At 47.0% G+C, this 19107-nt stretch overlaps 1 protein-coding gene across 4 annotated transcripts in view; it reads left to right on the forward strand.

The window, feature by feature from the left end:
• RPS6KA1 (ribosomal protein S6 kinase A1) overlaps positions 1-19107 on the forward strand; it is a 565248-nt gene that overhangs the window by 248397 nt on the left and 297744 nt on the right. For all 4 annotated transcript variants that reach the window (XM_069224044.1, XM_069224045.1, XM_069224046.1 and 1 more), the window contains one exon: positions 14724-14840. In XM_069224044.1, the coding sequence (XP_069080145.1) occupies positions 14724-14840 (117 nt within the window). The remainder of the gene's footprint in view (positions 1-14723; positions 14841-19107) is intronic.

The raw sequence follows: 19107 nt of genomic DNA on the forward strand, positions 1-19107 counted from the left end.
ACCTGTAGCCTGACTGCTGCAGTGTAAAACCTGCAGTCAGACCTCTTAAAATAACCCTTTTCAACCGGTATGCTTTGTAGTCCTCACAGTATTATACATGGTATCTAAAATTTAGATGAGACAAAATATTACCATCTCGCTACAGTGACAAGGGCCAAAAAGCAATTTTCACTGTGGTAGGCCAAGCTTTCCTATGTGAAAAGCCAGGGTACAGATTATAATACTAAAACTGTATCTCTGAAAAATGGTCAGCTAAAAATAATGAAGCCACTGTTCTTAATAGTTAAAAGAAAAAAAAAAAAAAAAACAGTGCTGAACTTGCATTTGTATTAAATAATACGGAAAAGTAACTTTTAGAAAGTTATTTTCTCCCTGTCTTAAACTCATGGAGGCTAATTTGTATTCACTCTTCAGCAGTAGCCCAGCCTGTGATTTAGCCTTGAATAGATGTAAAATGTCCCTCTGAAGAAAACAGAAGGCTGACATGAATGGGCAGAGATGACTCCCCTGAACCCCACAGATAATTGAAAGACTGTGGGCATCACGTTATACCACATTGTCAAATCCAGCTTTAAAAGAGCCACATGTAACACTTGTGTAGGAAGCTTGTCCTTTATTTGGTATGTTCAAACCGTGTAAAGGGTCCAGGGGTTCCCCAGTGGGTGGACAGGTTCTTGCTATGCAATCCCAAAGAGCTCTATTTAGAAGTAGTGTGCAGTCTTAGGCTTAGCACAGAGGAGTGGAATACATTGACAAATACACACACTAGTCAATAAATGAGACGCAGGACTCAAAAAGGACATCCACAACAGTTTATAAAAATAGCAAGTATCTTTATATATGTTTAGGCATCAGATAAAAATCATTCAGATAGTACGTTTTTAAATAGGAATTTGTTTCACTTTAAAAAGTGAACACCGTGCTATTTCGGAGTTCATGAAATGTTTCCCAATGGGAGGACGCTTGTAGGAGGAGGAGGCGGCTGACAACGAGGGCAGGAGCCCTTTAAATATTATGTCGCGCTCCCGCCTCGCGGGACGCTTGCAGGAGGAGGAGGCGGCGGCTGACAGTGAGGGCAGGAGCCTTTAAATGTACTTTCTCGCTCCCGCCTTGCGGGATGCGCGCCGTCGGCGCCCGGGCCAAGGGTGGGCCCGTCCTTTGCCAGTCATCGACTGGAATAGGCTGGGCTGGGCCCCCCCCTAACGTTTTTTTCTCCCGTTTGGTAGTAAACCTTCTTGGAAGTTGTCAAAGGTGGTGTGGGAGATCGACATCTAAAATGGGGAAGAAAAAGATTCATTTGCAAAAGGGGGACGGTGGGCCCAGCTCCTACTGTCAGTCTTCTATTACCAGCTATTTATCTTCTGTGATTGGGGCTATTGAATCCGAACTAGAGCAAGTTGAAGAAAGGATAGGGGCTGTTCGAAACACTGCTCAGCAGCCCCCATTGGAACCTATTGTCCATATAACTACTAATTCAAAGGATGAGTTACCTTTATTGGCTTCGCCCATCAACATAACACAACCTGCTCAATGTAACATGCCCCCACCAGTTCTATCTAAGCCTTCGGTCCAAAGTGTTAATTCGTCCCTGGAACGCTCTCCGGCGCTTTCCCCACCATTAAAGAAGAGGAGGGCGGGTAAAAAGACCAGGAATATAGAAATGTCGTTAGGCTTGAAAAAGCAATCACATATTTCAACGGCAATTAGTCCTAATGAATCACTTGTTTTGGTCTCAAGAAATGATCATCCTAAAAGAAATGATGCTCATAGTGACCTTTTTGATGTAATAGACTCCATACTTAAATATTTGTGCCACTCTAGAGGAGAAACTCACTACTATGATTACTAAAAAGCTAGACTGTTTTTGTGATAACGTGCTTAGTACCTTTGTTCAGTTACCAAATTCAGGAGTACCAAGCAAGGGAATGGCACTGAGCCGGGATGTGGCAACAAAGGTAAACCAATTATTCATACTGACATCTCATGTTGCCAGTACACTTATGGCGAGACCTTCGGCTATACCTGGCTCAGGTAATGCCGTGACCAGTTTGCCACAAGTAACCTCTAAAGAAGCCATTCATCCTGACCCAAGTCGTCCTTTTCCTAATAATTCTATTAATCAAGCAGATGTCTTGCATCCACCTCCTGATTGTATTCCATATGTTTTGGTGTTATCAAATGTACCCCCTCTAGACAGTAACAAAAAAGACACCCAAGCCTTGATCAGGAAGTCTGTACACTGGTTGAACTATAAATTTAAGGCTAAATATAATTCGAATAACAAGATCCTTATGGCACGTAGAGTGAAGCAGGTGGGCCATGGAAAAAAATAGGGATGACAGAGACTGTGTCATAATCAATTTTGCCAACCCGTGTTTAGTTGATCACCAATTGGCTAATTCAGATTGTTTTTATTTCCCAGATAAAGGGGTACAAATCCACTTGTTTTACGACCATTCCCTTTTTCCTCAATGTACCAGCGTTGTCTCTAAATAGCACAGCTTAGCTCCTGTTAGGCCATACGCACTTGTAACCGTCCCCATTAGCAACTGCCCTTTAACTCTCTTGATGAAAATGATTGACGTAAGGTTATCGCTAGTCCAGGTCAAAAAAGTCTGTTGAGATTATCGACCGACGATGACCTTGACAAACTTGTACAGGAAGTAAGTGAAGATTCCTGACAGCTCCCATTTAAACAATATTGATAGATCGGTGCCACACTCGGGATCAAAGCCTCTATCCTTGATTAGTTGGAATATTGCGGGGCTTCGATCCAAAATAAACAATCCAGATTGGGTGAGTTTTATGTCATCCTTTGACATAATTTGACTATAGGAGACTTGGTCCCAAGATATGTTTTTCCTGGATGGGTATACAACCCTTTACCAGCCGGCAGAAACTTCTACAATGGGAAGAGCACGTGGAGGTCTTTTAATGTTCACATCTTTACGTTTCCCATCAGTGAAGGCTTCCTTAATTTGGTCCTCTCCTTATTTTATGATTGTTTTATTATCTATTAGGGGGTGCAAAGGTATTTTGATCTTAAATTTTTACAATAATGTCCCACGCGGTCTCCTTAAAGGAACGTTAGAGGACGCTGTGGGTTTTATTGTTTCCTCTATAGAATTGCAGGATGAAGATTTAGTAGTTTTATGGGTTGGTGATTTTAATACTTATGTTGTCAGGAAAATTTAGGATTGTGCGCTATTCCTACTGAAGGCAGAGAATCGTTAATTCATTTTACTCATTCACCTGAAGGAGAAGCTCTGAACTCCTTCTTATGTAATCTTGATCTGGTTCATGTCAGGGAGAAAATGGCACTAGATTCTCTAAATGTTCCAATGTTTACAGGGAATGTGAAGGGGAGCACCATTGATTTTATTCTTATTGGCTCCCCAGACTATCATTTAATCTGGGATTTCGAGATAATCCCTCATTGTGCCAGTGACCACAACCCTTTGTGTATCAACTTAGAATTAATTATACATCAGGTACCTAGGGATAAGGGATTGAGAAGAAATACTACTTTTCATGTAAACTCTGGTTTACGTTTGAAGTGGGATAAAATAAATCCAACTATTTTTAATAAAAAAATCATAAGATCTAGCCTTGACTCCATTAATATATGCTTATCTCAGCAGCCTGACCATGACCATATCGTTCAAGAATTTGAAATACTAAGTAATGCCATTTCACATGGCGTCGTAGTGGACAGGCCTACTACGGGCTTGCCCGGTCATAAATGGTTTGACTCTGCATGTTCTATTGCTCACAAAAAATGAAAAGATACCCTTAAATCAGTTTCTTCTTCCAGTCATCTAATTAAATCTGTCAGGGCCAGGTATAAGGCCACCTTGGAAAAAAGGAAGTCCGAGATAAGGTCTAAGGCATGGGAAGGGCTTCAGGCCGCATCTGATCTGAAGGATTCCTCAAAATTCTGGAATGTGGTCAATCATTTCTACTTTACGGCTAGTAATATAAAGGTTGATGATTGTTTTATTGTAGAAGAAGTGTGGTTGAAAGTATTCGATCCGGAAAATTATCTCCAGATCAGGGAGGAAAACACCAACAATCGGACTAATATAGCCCCCAATACTAACGCCTTAGACATCTCTTTTGATTTACATCAGATCCTTGGAGCTATAAATCGTTCAAAACCAGGGAAGGCCCCCGGCCCTGATGGTGTCCCCATTGACGTTTTTAAATCTATGCCTAATCTTAGGGGCCCTCTAATAACCAACGTTTTAAGAAGTGTTGTTAAAACTAATATTCTCCCTTCTTGGAAATTGGCAATTATTATCCCTATTTTTAAAAAGGGCAATAGGCAAGACCCTTCCTGCTACAGACCTATATCTCTGATTGACTCCACAGCTAAGATTTTGGATAGTGTGATTTTATCTCGCCTGGAGGATTGAGTACTACAGACACAGATTTTATCTCCTATTCAATTTAGTTTTCGACCCGGTTTGGGTACAGTTGAGCAAGTATTAAATTTGCATCTCATTCTTAACAAATATGTAATTGCCAAAAGGGAGCCAATTCATATGGCTTTTATTGATTTATCCAGCCCCTTTGACTTGGTTAACAGAGAGAAGTTGTGGCAAACTATGGAAACTCTGGGATCCGATGTGACTCTACTGGATCTCATAAAGCGCCTTCATATGGATCTAAAGGTGTCAGTTCAGTTTGGCCCATCGGGACAGAGAACCGCCCCTATTTCCTCTTTTAGGGGAGTGCAACAGGGATGTATTTTGGCCCCCTTTCTTTTCTTGATGTATATTAATAAGCTTTATGGCTTTTTGATTTCAAAAAATGGGAAGGATCTGCCTAAGATGGGTCAGAGATTGCTCCCAGTCTTACTATATGCTGATGATACTGTACTTATTGCACGCACTGCAAATGGTTTACAAGGCCTGTAGGATCTTTTTTGGATTTTATGTTGGATTTAAAATAATTAACTTTTAAGTCTAAGACATTTGTTATGACATGTGGCCCCCGAAATACAAAATCTAAAACATTTACAGGAGGGGACAATATTATTAATAAGGTGAGGGATTTCTGTTATCTAGGTATGCATATAAGCTCTTCTATGCTTTGGAATACTCACCTTAAATTTAAGACTCAGCAAATGTCAAGGAATACTGAAGCGATTTTTCGTTTCACTCGCAAACTGGGCCATAGACCGTCCTCTCAGATTATGACGCTATATAACTCAAAATGTGTCTCAGCAGCCCTACATGGGGCCGGAGTCTGGGGCTACACTAAAATTCCCACTCTCCAAAGTACTGAGAATAAATTTATGCGCAGACTATTGATGGTACCTAAGCGTATAGCAAACATTATCCACGAGGAGGTGGGCCAATGTTTTTTTAGAGGACACAGTCTCTATTGCCCCTCTTCAGCTGTGGATTAGATGTTGGACGAACCCAGCAGCAAGTCTTGTACAGGAATGTATTACTGAATGCACACAGTTGGCTAACTCGAATAGGATTCCCTGGCTTTCGTACTTGCGATCATCTTTTGATAAGCTGGGGCTTAGCTATATGTATGAAGAACCGCAAATGCTAACCACAACTGCAAAGCACATCATTTTGAGTATACCCTGCACAAAAGACTTCATAGCTGTTTTAACTTGAAATCTTTAGATTCTTATACTCCGATTGCTACGGCTTTACATATTGAACCTTACTTGACTTGGTTTTCATGCTCAAAAATATATTTTCTTTTAACTTTTTTTAGACTAAATTTGATCCATTTTAAGGTGGCCTTTCCCAAGCAGTGTACTTGGCAAAAAGATTTACCACCCTGCCCGTGTGAAACCAGGTCAAAGCAAACACTTCTCATTTTTTTTCGCTTTTGTTCTCTTTATGCCTCCCCCAGAAATACTTTCATTTTACCTCCTTTACGCACTTTAAGACCAATCCGTTATAAGGAAGCTTTGATATCTTTTCAGAAATTACTAAATGATAACATTTGTTTTCTGGTTTTAAATTTTATTAGATCATCTATTGCTATTAGGAACCGGTATTAATATCTTGTAATTTACCCATTTTATTTCATGCAGACTTCTAAATTTTATTCTTATGTTCAAAATTTTATACCTTATATTGTGGTTTATGATAGCTTTTATTCCAGTGAAAGAAAGGTTTTTATTATGTTTTAGGGTATTTAAACAGTTTTTAGAATTATATTGTACGAAACTAGTAAACGATTTGATAAGAACACTGGGATATTTGTGAAAAGAACTTGGATAAGATCATTCTGTTATCCTTTTTACTTGGTAACATATTGTAAGATGTGTTTTACCTTTTCTCTGTCTGCTTGTTCCTTTGTAAATCTGATCTAAATTTGTACTTTTATGGCAATTGCCGAATAAAGTTCTTTGACTGACTGATCCAATGGGAAGCAAAAAATAATCTGGGAGACTAGGAGTGGTGAAACTACAATGGAATCCGACTGGAGGACTGGAGAACCTTATTGGCACCAGTGGTCCACTTCGACTGGGGTCAGAGACAGCGGGTGCAATGGTGACTTCAGGTGTTGGGTTTTGGCAGTTCCTGATGCTTCAGTCCTTTCTTTGGAGTTGGCTGGCGAACAAGTCTGCTGTTCACCGGTGTTGTCTTTTTTGAAGGCTGGCACCCCTCCCATGTTTCTGGAGTTACAGCTGCAGGATGAGTCTACTTTGATGCAGATTTCAACGAGGGATGCAGACAGGCAGGTGAGGTTGGTACCAGGTCAGCTGCTTCTTTTTCTCCTCTTCTGCTTTCACAACTTCAGTGACCTTGGTCATCTTAGGTCACCTGGATCTGCTTCTCTGGTGGCAGGGGCTCCCCTTAATACTAAAGTTAGAGGCACTAGGGGTTTGTGGGGTAGTAGTCAGTGGGCTACTGATTCTTGGGGTCACTATATCTCCTATATGACCACTTCCTGTGGGAATAACCTGGTCTCAGAATTCCTAGGTATGCCATTACAAAGATGGCTACTTCTGAAATTTTGTGTCCACCTCGCAGTAGCCCACTTTAGGGGTGGTACTAGCCTGGAGGTGGCACACCTACCAGACTAGCTAGTTTTCCCACCTGTCCAGGTGCCAAGTAGGCTCTGGACAGGTTAAGGAGGGGGGTGTTTGTTGGTGGCTTCCTATCCTGTGAAGGGAGCCAAATTCGCATTTCAGAGGCAGCAGCCTTTGAGGCTTGCCACCTTAGAAAGGCTAATCAGCAGGTCATCCTGTGGAAGGATGTGTTACTCCCTCTGCCAGGACAGGCCTTTGTCTTGGTCTCCTGAGTGCAATGGCCCTCACCCAAGGAGGTCAGAACAGTGTCTCAGATGGCACGCTGGCAGAGACCAGTCAGCAAGCACACCAGAGGCTGGTAGGTTTTCAGGGGGGCCCTCTAAGGTGTCCTCTGGGTGCATGTATTGGTAAATCCAATACTAGCATCAGTGTGGCTTCACCAATATGAGATGTTTGATACCAAAATCCCTATCTTCAGAGAAGCCATCATGTAGCTGAGGAACTCACATGCACACAGCACATGCATTTAAAATGGGTTCCCAGGTCACTTAAATTGTGTCTGAGAATTGACAAAGACATTGCAGAAGCATATCTGCTCTAGCAGAAATGCAGTCACAAGCAATATAACGCCCCTGCCTTAGGGCTGACTTACATATATTGCATGTAGTGTTAGGGTACATGGCACACAAGCTGTGTACCATGTTGTGTTTTCACTTTTGTCTGCACCAAGACACGTAGCCTGCAATGGCAGCTTGTCATGTGCTTGGTGAGGGGTCCCTTAGGGTGGCACAATTCATGTTGCAGCCCTTAGGGGGCCGTCTTTAGCACCTCAGGCCCTAAGTACTAGGGGTGCCATTTACTAGGGGCTTACAGAGGGTACTAAAGGTTTTGCCAGTTCTACAGTTTTGGGGGAAAGAACGCTGGCACTGGGAACCTAGTTGGCAGGGACGCAGTACACTTAAGTCAAAGTTGCATCAAATAACAGGCAAAAAGTGTGTGTGGGGGTGGGAGGGGGTTTGGAGGGTGGCGGGGTACTGCAACAAAAACCCAGTTCCCTACAACTTGGCTTGCCACACACTCAAAAGGAATAGAACAATAGGTCAAGACAATTCTTGTAGAACCCCAGTCCCTTTGCTGAAGGAACCTGCTTTTTCCTACTAGACTTATGTCTGGTTTTGTTCGGGATACAGCGCCTGCCTCAAACATGATTTTAGTGTCCTAGTTATTTCCTTATTTTAAACCCACTCGCATCCCTGCCCTTAGAGGCTACGTTTAGTGTGACTGAAGACCTTTTCATCTTGAAAACACCCTGACACATGGCATTTTGGGTCTGTTTGCAGTAAGGCAAACAGGAAAGTCTGAAAAAGTGGGTAGGTTTGGCCCTGCGGCAATGTTACTCCATTGGTTATGGAATGCCTAGGGGTTACCCCCACCCACTAGATGATGGGCATATATGTGGCCTCTTCAGGCACCCACTTCAGAACACTTTATGGACTAGCAGAAGATCAGAAGAGGACTTGACCTGCTGTGTTTGTTCTGAGAAGCACTGAAGTACCGCACCTGGTCCCTCATTTACCCAGATTAGAGAAGTGGATTCCATGGGATAATTGGCTGACCTTGTCTGTGGGTACAGGGAGACAACCTGCCAGGAAGAGGCCTTTTTCTGGAAGTACAGAGCTAACCTGTGGCACCTGGACTGGACCCTGTTGTTGGCCTCTACGTGATACCTTGTGAGTTTGTAAGTGCCTCCCCTGAGTGCATTGTGGGGTTTAGAAGTGTACTTCTGTGGTTGATTGGGACTTAAAAGACTAATTCAGAAGGTATATTCTTTGACTGGGACAAACCTGGTTGATGTAACCGATCCGTACTCTTTCACGGTCAGCCTGAAATTGCACCTAGATTCCATTCTACTACGATTATGGACTCTCAATGAAGCCTAGTGCTTTTTGGTGCCTATTCCTACTTAAAACTTTCAGAAATTCATATTTCTGGTGGCCCTTTTTTGGATTTTCTTATTTTACAAATCCGGTTTGGGATTTTTCTTTTTTGGTGTTTCGACTTCTACAGTTATGGTACTGCATAAATAATGTATACATTGCTTTAAGTTAAGCTTGTCTGTTCTTTGCCATAGCTACCGGGGTTTAGCTCTGGTTAATTTGGTTACTTGGAGAGTTCACCCTAACAAGAGTTGTGGTTATTCCTTGAAGTGGCCAGTCGCCTATCCCATATTAAATAAAATAAAATACAGTAATTTTTGTGTGTCGGAGTGTGGTATGTGCCCCCCCCCCCCCTCAAAAAGAATGTACACGGGTCACAAGAGAGCTTCGGTGCATGCCCCCTCCCCCTTCCTTACTGATCCACTTCAGAGAAGGACCACATCTAGCAACTGGGGAGGCTCCATGGGTCAGCAGCAATCACAGTGTAGCCTCACCTAAGGAAACCGCATCGCGGCCTGAGGCTCAAATCTGAGGGTAGGGTGGATGAGGCAGATAGGAGAGGGGCGCTGTCTACAACATTCTGCATGAAGTACAGGTCAGTCAAGCCCTGGTGGAGGGATGATGAAACCCAGGAGGCTCAGATTAAGTGTGTCTGTGAGGGGTCCTCCTTTAAAGACAGCAATTTTGCCCGACTCCTGGAGTGTCAACCGGGGCATTCTAGCTGCAGCTCTTACATTACCAGACTGAAATTTCCAGGGGGTGGACTCTCACCCGGGCCTGGCCGGAGGCCTGGAGTGACTGGCAGAGGGGCCTAAGAACACGGGTATGCTGGGCATTACTGGGAGGACCTTAGAAAGCGAATCTAGAGAGGTTAGCTCCTGAGTGCTGCCTAGGGTGTATCGGAGTATCGTCGTGGAGCACCTTTCGACGTCGGCATTTTCACTGAAGTCACGTGCCGCAGAGCAGCAGGTGGTTCTGAGATGGGCCAAGACAACCCTGCCCAGTCAACCTCAGGGCATATGCACATGGATCAATTCACGATGGGCACAGGCTTGACCTCTACTGGTGAACTGGGGCCGAGTGGAAAGACCCTACCCGCAGGAAATCTGGCTACCATTCTCCAGGCAATAATCCTCTTAAACAGCAGTTGAGACAAAAACTGGGGAGGTCAGAGTTGATGTGGCGCTGTTGCGCCAAGACCTCCGCAATGCGACAGCAAGGATCACTGAAGCTGAATCCAGATTATCCCATGTGGAAGACTAAGTGAGCGCCCTTAATTCTCAAGTGTCTAAACTTCTGGTGCAAACATCCAAGCTAGATGGTAGAGGGGGGAATGCTGAAAACCGCTCACAACGTAACAGTATTCAAATAATAGACCTCCCCCAAAACACAGAAATTTCACCCATGGCCTCTTTTCTGGAGGACTGGTTCAGAACCTGGGTGCCACCAAACCGCCTCACACCTTGGTTTGCGATGGAACGGACTCACTAGGCTCTGAAGGCTAAGACTCCTCTTGGATCACCACCAAGAACAGTGATACTTCGCTTCTTCAACTACAAGAACAGGGATGCAGTGCTGCAGAAGGCCGTTTCTCGGGACGAATTGGGCTGCAACGGAGCAAAGGTCCTTGTGTTCCCAGATTACACTAGAAAAGTCCAACAACAATGTACTTCCTACGCCGAAGTCAAGCAGAAATTAAGGACAATGGAGATGCATTACCGTCTTTTCTCTGAGCTTAGAGTAGTTCATGCCCAAAAAAAAAAAACTTTTTCAACACCCCCCTTGGCGGCCTGGACATGGTTGACGGCGGAGAACCTGCTAGCTTCCTCCAGCCACGGCTCTTTGCGGGGCTGTTAGGTAACCAACCCAGACAACCATCTGTCGCAGATCAAGAACCAATGAAAGTGGACTCGTTCTAGACTGCTACTGGGTCAGGTTCCCCCCCTTAACTCACCCACTGGGTGAGACCATCCGCTCTGAGCCACACAAAGGGAGTGCAGTGAACAATACCCAAGGGGTTGAGGCGGAGTCTCTGGCAGGGGAAAATTAGCTCCTGGTTGAACAGATCCTTCCAGCGACTGACCTATCCCAAAGTTCGGCACTGTGACATTTCTTCCACAAGAATGTTTAAGGAAAGGGCGAGTACGCTACAACCTGCTTATTTGTTGACTTGTAACTGCTTACTGAATTATGGTTCTCTAATCCTGTTTTATGCTGGGGTCCATCACTGCTCACTAGTTTGGGGTTAACAGTTTAAAGAATTGAATGTTGTATAAGGGCGACAGATGAGCTGCAGCCAAGCCATAGCAAACGGCAAGCCAGGGGTGGGTCCCCTGAGCTTATATGGCTTACATGAAGATAGCCCCGCATGTAAGCATTTGGAGGCCCCTGGGTGGGGTGTTGGTCCTCAGGGGTTGGGGGGGTCCCACAGGTACCCCCCTTCCTATTTTTTATTTTTATTAAGATTTCCCCCTGGAATGTGGTCCCCGGTGGGGGGGTGTTGCGGGTGCCTTTTGTTTTGTGTTTTTTTTTTTTTTTACCCTTGGGGAGGGGGGGTGGGAGGGGGAGGGAGAGGGAGACGGGACTCTGCTGAAGCGGAGTCCCAAGATGGCTGACAGCACTTCAACAGCTTCTGTTGTTGAAGTGTTATCAGCCAGTCAGATCTTAGCACAAGATCGTATGGGGCACAAATTCTGTGTTTAGGGATCCCCCTTTTATTTTCCCGCACCCAAACCCCCCTCTGACCACCTGACCCCAGACACCCCCCCCCAGAATCACCCCAAAACTTTCCAGGCAGCAGCTGACGGGCCAGGCACATTTTTTTGGAAGGTTTCAGGAAGATTAGTCAAGCGGTGCCAAAGATATAGGCAAGTAAAACGCTTTTTATAAAGAAACTAGGTCCTAACTAGAACTATCTAGTGGCGATCGCTACTAAATTGCGACGAAGAAAAGGAATGAAGATTCTATTATAAGAATGGTGATGACATATAGTAAAGAAAATCACTTAATTCTTAACATGCTAAACAATTATTTGGATATAATAAAGAAAGATCCAGACGTTGGAAAACTGCTGGGAGCCAGGCCCACGATTACGTATAAGAAGGTACCATCATTGCAAGATCTCCTGGTAAGGAGTAATTTTCAGATAAATAAACCATTAAATTGGTTAATGAGCCAGAAAAATGGCTTTATATGTTGTGGGAAATGCAAAGCATGCCGTATAGGAACAAACACAAAAGAATATAACGACTCAAAAGGCAATAAGATGGTGATTAACAGAAGGATCACATTTATTGCTACTCATGTAGTCTACATAATTGAATGTTTCTGTGGACTACGGTATGTGAGAAGTACGATATGTCCCCTAAAGAAACAAATTTTGGAGCACATCAGAACTGTACAGAATAAAGACCGATACTATGCCATGTCAAAACACCTGTTAACACATGATGGAAAGGATTGGACAAATATGAGATTTTTGGCATTTCAAGTATTGACAAGGATGAAAGAGGGAGAGATCGAGAATTGAAAGTAAGGCGTTTGGAATCACGACTGATGACACAATTAAGAACTAAGCCTCCGAAAGGTTTGAATGGAGATAAAAAAAAAACTATACAGCCATTTGTAAAAGGAGAAACTGCTCATTATAATGAAATGATTAAGACACTCTAGTTACCAAGAATACAGTGCTGAGATAGAACATGGATTGGAAAGACAGTGAAGGTTGAAATAACAGAGGGGAAAAAAGAATATATATGTAACTTGGGTATGTAAATAATTAAAAAGAGATAGTGAACTCAGTGGTAATATTTATGAATACATAGACACTGCGATTAATGAGAACAGGTGATTGCCCTATATAGAGACAATACAAGAAGTTAGAAAGAAGCTAAAATGAGCGTATCACTATATTAGGGTGAATACAACATGATGAAATATGGATGTAGACTAATTAATACAATCACATGTCTGAAAGTTCAGTTACATAGGCGATGTATTAGGAGTGATAACGAAAAAGGTTGATCTGTTGAGCAGTTCCCTAAATAAGTTTTGCTGATACTTCATCTATAACATACTATGGACCTCATTCCTACCGCTGCCCGCCAAGCGGGAACCGCCACTTGGCCGCTCCGCGGTCAAAAGACCGCGGAGGCCATTCTGGCTTTCCCGCTGGGCCAGCGGGCGCCCGCCAAGGGAGCGCCCGCCGGCCCAGCGTGAAAGGCCCTGCAACCCAGAAGCCGGCTCCGAATGGAGCCGGCGGGGTTGCAGGGGTGCGACGGGTGCAGTTGCACCCGTCGCGATTTTCACTGTCTGCTAAGCAGACAGTGAAAATCATGCTGGGGCCCTGTTAGGGGGCCCCTGCACTGCCCATGCCAGTGGCATGGGCAGTGCAGGGGCCCCCAGGGGCCCCACGACACCCGTTCCCGCCATCCTGTTCCTGGCGGTAAAAACCACCAGGAACAGGATGGCGGGAAGGGGTCGGATGGAGATTCAGCCCAGCAAGGGGAAAACCTGTGGGAAACCGCCGGATCCCCTTTTCTGACCGCGGCTTTACCGCCGTGGTCAGAATGGGCTGGGAAGCACCGCCAGCCTGTTGGCGGTGCTTCCGTCTTGTCTGAAAGTTTGGTTATTTAGGGTCTGTATTGGGAGTGATAATGAAAAATGTTGATCAGTAGTTCCCTAAATAAGTTTTGCTGGTTCCAATTCATAACATATCATATATTAATTTGTGCTCCAATTCAGGAAAAGAAACATACTGTTCTCTTATGGATTATGCACTAAATAACTTGATTGAATTAGATATTTTTAATATTTTTAATTTTACCTTTAAAGGTAATTAATTTTTTTCACTACGTTTCCCATAATGCACTTTTATTGTTGTCTGAGAAACTATAAAAGTAAGACATAGAAAATGCACTAACGAGCTGTGAGCAAGACCTACCTGTTGGTTGAAACGCGTCGGTGGTGGTTTTGGTGTTGTACTAAATCACAATAAAGTGAATAATTTTCCTGGAATGCAACGGATTCACACTGGTTTGTTTTGGCAAATATGTGTGTTTTGTTCCCTTTTTTGTATTTCTGCTAAGATTCAGTTAGTTACGGAGACAAACGAGTCATGTTGGAAGAATGCAACACTTTTGTTTCTTGATTTCCCTCCTGTCAGCGGAAGATAATTTAGTACTTGTCACCAATGCGCTCAAAATCGCTAATTGCGTTTTTTAATTTCCAACTGGAGGTTTATTGTTTCTATATTGTGATTTTGACTGCCAATGCCTGTGATTTCTGCAACGCACAGCTCTGATTTACTTTAACGTTTGTACATGTGACTTTATCCTTTGGCATTTTCACCTAAGATGTACTTGTTTAATTCAAGAGAAGCAATACAGTGATTCACACCTAGAAAAACGATTGAGTATCACGTCACCAGGCTTAGTTCTGGCTGTTAGGAGGTTCTAAGCTTTCTTCACTGGTGTAGATATTTAGACTACGGTATTTGGGCACATTTATATTTCTTACACAGTATTCTCATATAAAACCTCTTCAATATTTTTCCCTCCTTTTGACAAGAAAACCAGGTGCAGGGGTGGGACGTGGAATAAGCTGCCTAAGTTCTGTGGTCATGTTCCAAATCAGGCTGCCTGTAACGAATGAGAGTATCACTACAGATCCTTAAAGAAGTCCTTACCCCAAATTACAGAATTGTTTCAAAGAGCCGGGATTTTATGAAGGTCGTTAGCAAATACTTTTTTACAACTCAGTTTATTAATTTATTTCAGGATGAGGGCGATATCAAAGAGTTTAACATCACCCATCACGTGAAAGAAGGCTCAGAGAAGGCTGACCCCTCCCAGTTTGAGCTTTTGAAAGTCCTTGGACAAGGATCCTTTGGCAAGGTGAGCTAATCTATGACCCTGCTGCTTTTGATCGTGTGGTGGACCCCGGTGAAGGCAATTTACAACCTGCCAATTTACTTAACATCATGAAATCTTAAGTCAAGTTTACCTCTGATATGGAAGCAGTATTGTGGCATCAGACCAGGCACTAGAGTTTATGATGCTAGTTAGTTCTGACTGATTAGAGCACTTGATGCTGATGTACTATCAGTAATGACTTGCTGCTAGAGTCGAGGATACAGGGTCAGTAAAACCAAAATGATGGAAGTCGCTCTTAAGTATTGCTTGAGAACAATTATATTTAAAACACTTGACAGTGTGCTGTAGGCTACATCTTTAAAGCAAATATGATAATTTGGTAAGTCTTTGTTGAATTCTATGTTTATTTAAATGTTAATTCCCATTTCCTCTTTTTAGGTTGGTCGTTTAATTTCGTTGGTAAATATACTGTTTTTATTCTAGCTTGAGACGTGGTCAATCAAAGCTTGGTTCAGCCCACAAGAGTATTACAGTCTCACTTTTTATAGACTGGTTGGGTGTATCCTTCTGAACCATTTGCATAAGTGACTAGTTTACATGTGGAAAGTTAATTCTAGGATTAAACAATTAATTCTTCATCTCATCCATCCACCAATAAATCCTTTTTAGGTCTTGCCTGAGACAACGCATGCGTTTTAGAGCCCACCCATTGCTTACCAAAGGTTGGCTTCATCTCTTTAATTTCCTCGCTTCTCTTTAGTTCATGCGTGCCGGCTTCACATCTTTGTATGTTGGTCTCTTCCATGGAGCACGGCCCAGGTATTGCTTCCTTGACCCCCTCCCAACTCTTGCATTGTTGCTTGCCCGGTCACACCTGCCCCACTCCTCCACTGTTGCTTGCTGCCCCGCCTGCCCCACTCTCGCATTGTTGCTTGCTGCCGTGCCCACCCCACACCTGCGTTGCCGCGCCCCACTCCCGCGTTGTTGGTTGCCTGACCCCTCCCACCCGCCCCACTCCCGCGTTGTTGGTTGCCTGACCCCTCCCACCCGCCCCACTCCCGCGTTGTTGGTTGCCTGACCCCTCCCACCCGCCCCACTCCCACGTTGTTGGTTGCCTGACCCCTCCCACCCGCCCCACTCCCGCGTTGTTGGTTGCCTGACCCCTCCCACCCGACTCCCGCGTTGTTGGTTGCCCGCCCCACTCCCGCGTTGTTGGTTGCCCGCCCCACTCCCGCGTTGTTGGTTGCCCGCCCCACTCCCGCGTTGTTGGTTGCCCGCCCCACTCCCGCGTTGTTGGTTGCCCGCCCCACTCCCGCGTTGTTGGTTGCCCGCCCCACTCCCGCGTTGTGGCTTGCTTGCCCCCTCCCGCCCGCCCCACTCCCGCGTGCCCCACTCCTGCGTTGCTGCATGCTCCCTCCCACCCGCCCCACTCCTGCGTTGCTGCATGCTCCCTCCCACCCGCCCCACTCCTGCGTTGCTGCATGCTCCCTCCCACCCGCCCCACTCCTGCGTTGTTGCTTGCTCTCTCCCACCCGCCCCACTCCTGCGTTGTTGCTAACGTGCCACACTACCGCGTTGTTGCTTGCTTGCCCCATCCCACCGCAACACTCCGGCGTTGTTGCTTGCCCACTCCCGCGTTGTTGGTTGCGTGGCCCCTCCCACCCGCCCCACTCTTGCGTTGTTAGTTGCGTGGCCCCTCCCACCCGCCCCACTCTTGCGTTGTTGGTTGCGTGGCCCCTCCCACCCGCCCCACTCTTGCGTTGTTGGTTGCGTGGCCCCTCCCACCCGCCCCACTCTTGCGTTGGTTGCGTGGCCCCTCCCACCCGCCCCACTCTTGCGTTGGTTGCGTGGCCCCTCCCACCCGCCCCCCCCCCTCCCGCGTCGTTGGTTGCGTGCCCCCTCCCACCCGCCCCCCCTCCTGCGTCGTTGCTTGCGTGCCCCCTCCCGCGTCGTTGCTTGCGTGCCCCCTCCCGCGTCGTTGCTTGCGTGCCCCCTCCCGCGTCGTTGCTTGCGTGCCCCCTCCCGCGTCGTTGCTTGCGTGCCCCCTCCCGCGTCGTTGCTTGCGTGCCCCCTCCCGCGTCGTTGTTTGCGTGCCCACTCCCGCGTCGTTGCGTGCCCGGTCCCACTCCCGCGTTGTTGGTTGCGTGCCCCCTCCCGCGTCGTTGGTTGCGTGCCCCCCTCCCACCCGCCCCCTCTCGTGTCGTTGGTTGCGTTCCCACCCGCCCCCTCTCGTGTCGTTGGTTGCGTGCCCCCTCCCACCCGACCCCCTCCCGCGTTGTTGGTTGCGTGCCCCCTCCCACCCGCCCCCCTCCCGCGTCGTTGGTTGCGTGCCCCCTAACCGCGTCGTTGGTTGCGTGCCCCCTCCCACCTGCCCCCCTTCTCCGTCGTTGCTTGCGTGCCCCCTCCCGCGTCGTTGCTTGCGTGCCCCCTCCCGCGTCGTTGCTTGCGTGCCCCCTCCCGCGTCGTTGCTTGCGTGCCCCCTCCCGCGTCGTTGCTTGCGTGCCCCCTCCCGCGTCGTTGCTTGCGTGCCCCCTCCTTGCTTGCGTGCCCGGCCCCACTCCCGCGTCGTTGCTTGCGTGCCCGGCCCCACTCCCGCGTCGTTGCTTGCGTGCCCGGCCCCACTCCCGCGTCGTTGCTTGCGTGCCCGGCCCCACTCCCGCGTCGTTGCTTGCGTGCCCGGCCCCACTCCCGCGTCGTTGCTTGCGTGCCCGGCCCCACTCCCGCGTCGTTGCTTGCGTGCCCGGCCCCACTCCCGCGTCGTTGCTTGCGTGCCCGGCCCCACTCCCGCGTCGTTGCTTGCGTGCCCGGCCCCACTCCCGCGTCGTTGCTTGCGTGCCCGGCCCCACTCCCGCGTCGTTGCTTGCGTGCCCGGCCCCACTCCCGCGTCGTTGCTTGCGTGCCCCGCCCCACTCCCGCGTCGTTGCTTGCGTGCCCCGCCCCACTCCCGCGTCGTTGCTTGCGTGCCCCGCCCCACTCCCGCGTCGTTGCTTGCGTGCCCCGCCCCACTCCCGCGTCGTTGCTTGCGTGCCCCGCCCCACTCCCGCGTCGTTGCTTGCGTGCCCCGCCCCACTCCCGCGTCGTTGCTTGCGTGCCCCGCCCCACTCCCGCGTCGTTGCTTGCGTGCCCCGCCCCACTCCCGCGTCGTTGCTTGCGTGCCCCGCCCCACTCCCGCGTCGTTGCTTGCGTGCCCCGCCCCACTCCCGCGTCGTTGCTTGCGTGCCCCGCCCCACTCCCGCGTCGTTGCTTGCGTGCCCCGCCCCACTCCCGCGTCGTTGCTTGCGTGCCCCGCCCCACTCCCGCGTCGTTGCTTGCGTGCCCCGCCCCACTCCTGCGTCGTTGCTTGCTTGCCCTGCCCCACTCCTGCGTCGTTGCTTGCTTGCCTTGTCCCACCTGCCCCACTCCCGCGTTGATGCTTGCGTGCCCGGTCCCACCAGCCCCGCTCCTGCGATGTTGCTTGCTGTCCCACCCACCCCACACCTTTGTTGTGGCTCGCTTGCCCCGTCCCAACCCGCCCCCCTCCTGCGTTGCTGTTGCTTGTCCCCCTCTATCCCATCTTGCATTGTTACTTCCCCCCTCTCTCCTTGTCAGGAAATAAGTGCTACAGTAATATCAGCGCTGGCCTCGTCATAGCACTTTAATTTTTTTGCAAATTACAGCCATGCTGCACAGCAGCCTTACTGCTGTAAAACATGGCTAAAAGACTGTGACAAAGTCAATAGCTTTCATATAGGTGTGATCTATTGGCTATGCTAATGCTTGTTTTAACCTTTTTGGACTGGACCAATCATTTTCTAAGACCTGTTGGCTTTGCATGTTCTGTTTCCTTTTCCATCCTCTCTAATTACCGAAAATGTTAATTGCATGAAATGTAACTTTTTAAAATTGTAAGTGCATCATGATGATCTGTTTGAAAAGTAATAAGTGTAATGGTTGTCGTGATTTCTATTTTTACAAGCTTTTATTGTCTATCTGTAATCAATAAAATGACGATTAAAGTTGGTAAAAACAGAAGACACCTGGTGGGCCAGTTTGTAGTCTGAGGCAAGACACATTAAAGAATAACTGACTGTGTACGTCTGAAGGACGATAAAAGGAGAAACTGTCAGTTTTGCTGTGTACCCTCTTATTCACAAAGCAAAACAGTGATAGGCACAAGACCAAGCATTAAAACATAGAATGCTAATCAGAGAGTAGTGGTTCATCATGAAAAGTAGTGCTTTCTTAAGGTCTTGAAGCTGGCTATTAATTTTAATGATACCTCAGACAGTGCAGATGGTAGCTCACCACC

Source organism: Pleurodeles waltl, chromosome 3_1 (assembly GCF_031143425.1).
Source record: "Pleurodeles waltl isolate 20211129_DDA chromosome 3_1, aPleWal1.hap1.20221129, whole genome shotgun sequence".
Lineage (NCBI taxonomy): Eukaryota > Metazoa > Chordata > Amphibia > Caudata > Salamandridae > Pleurodeles > Pleurodeles waltl.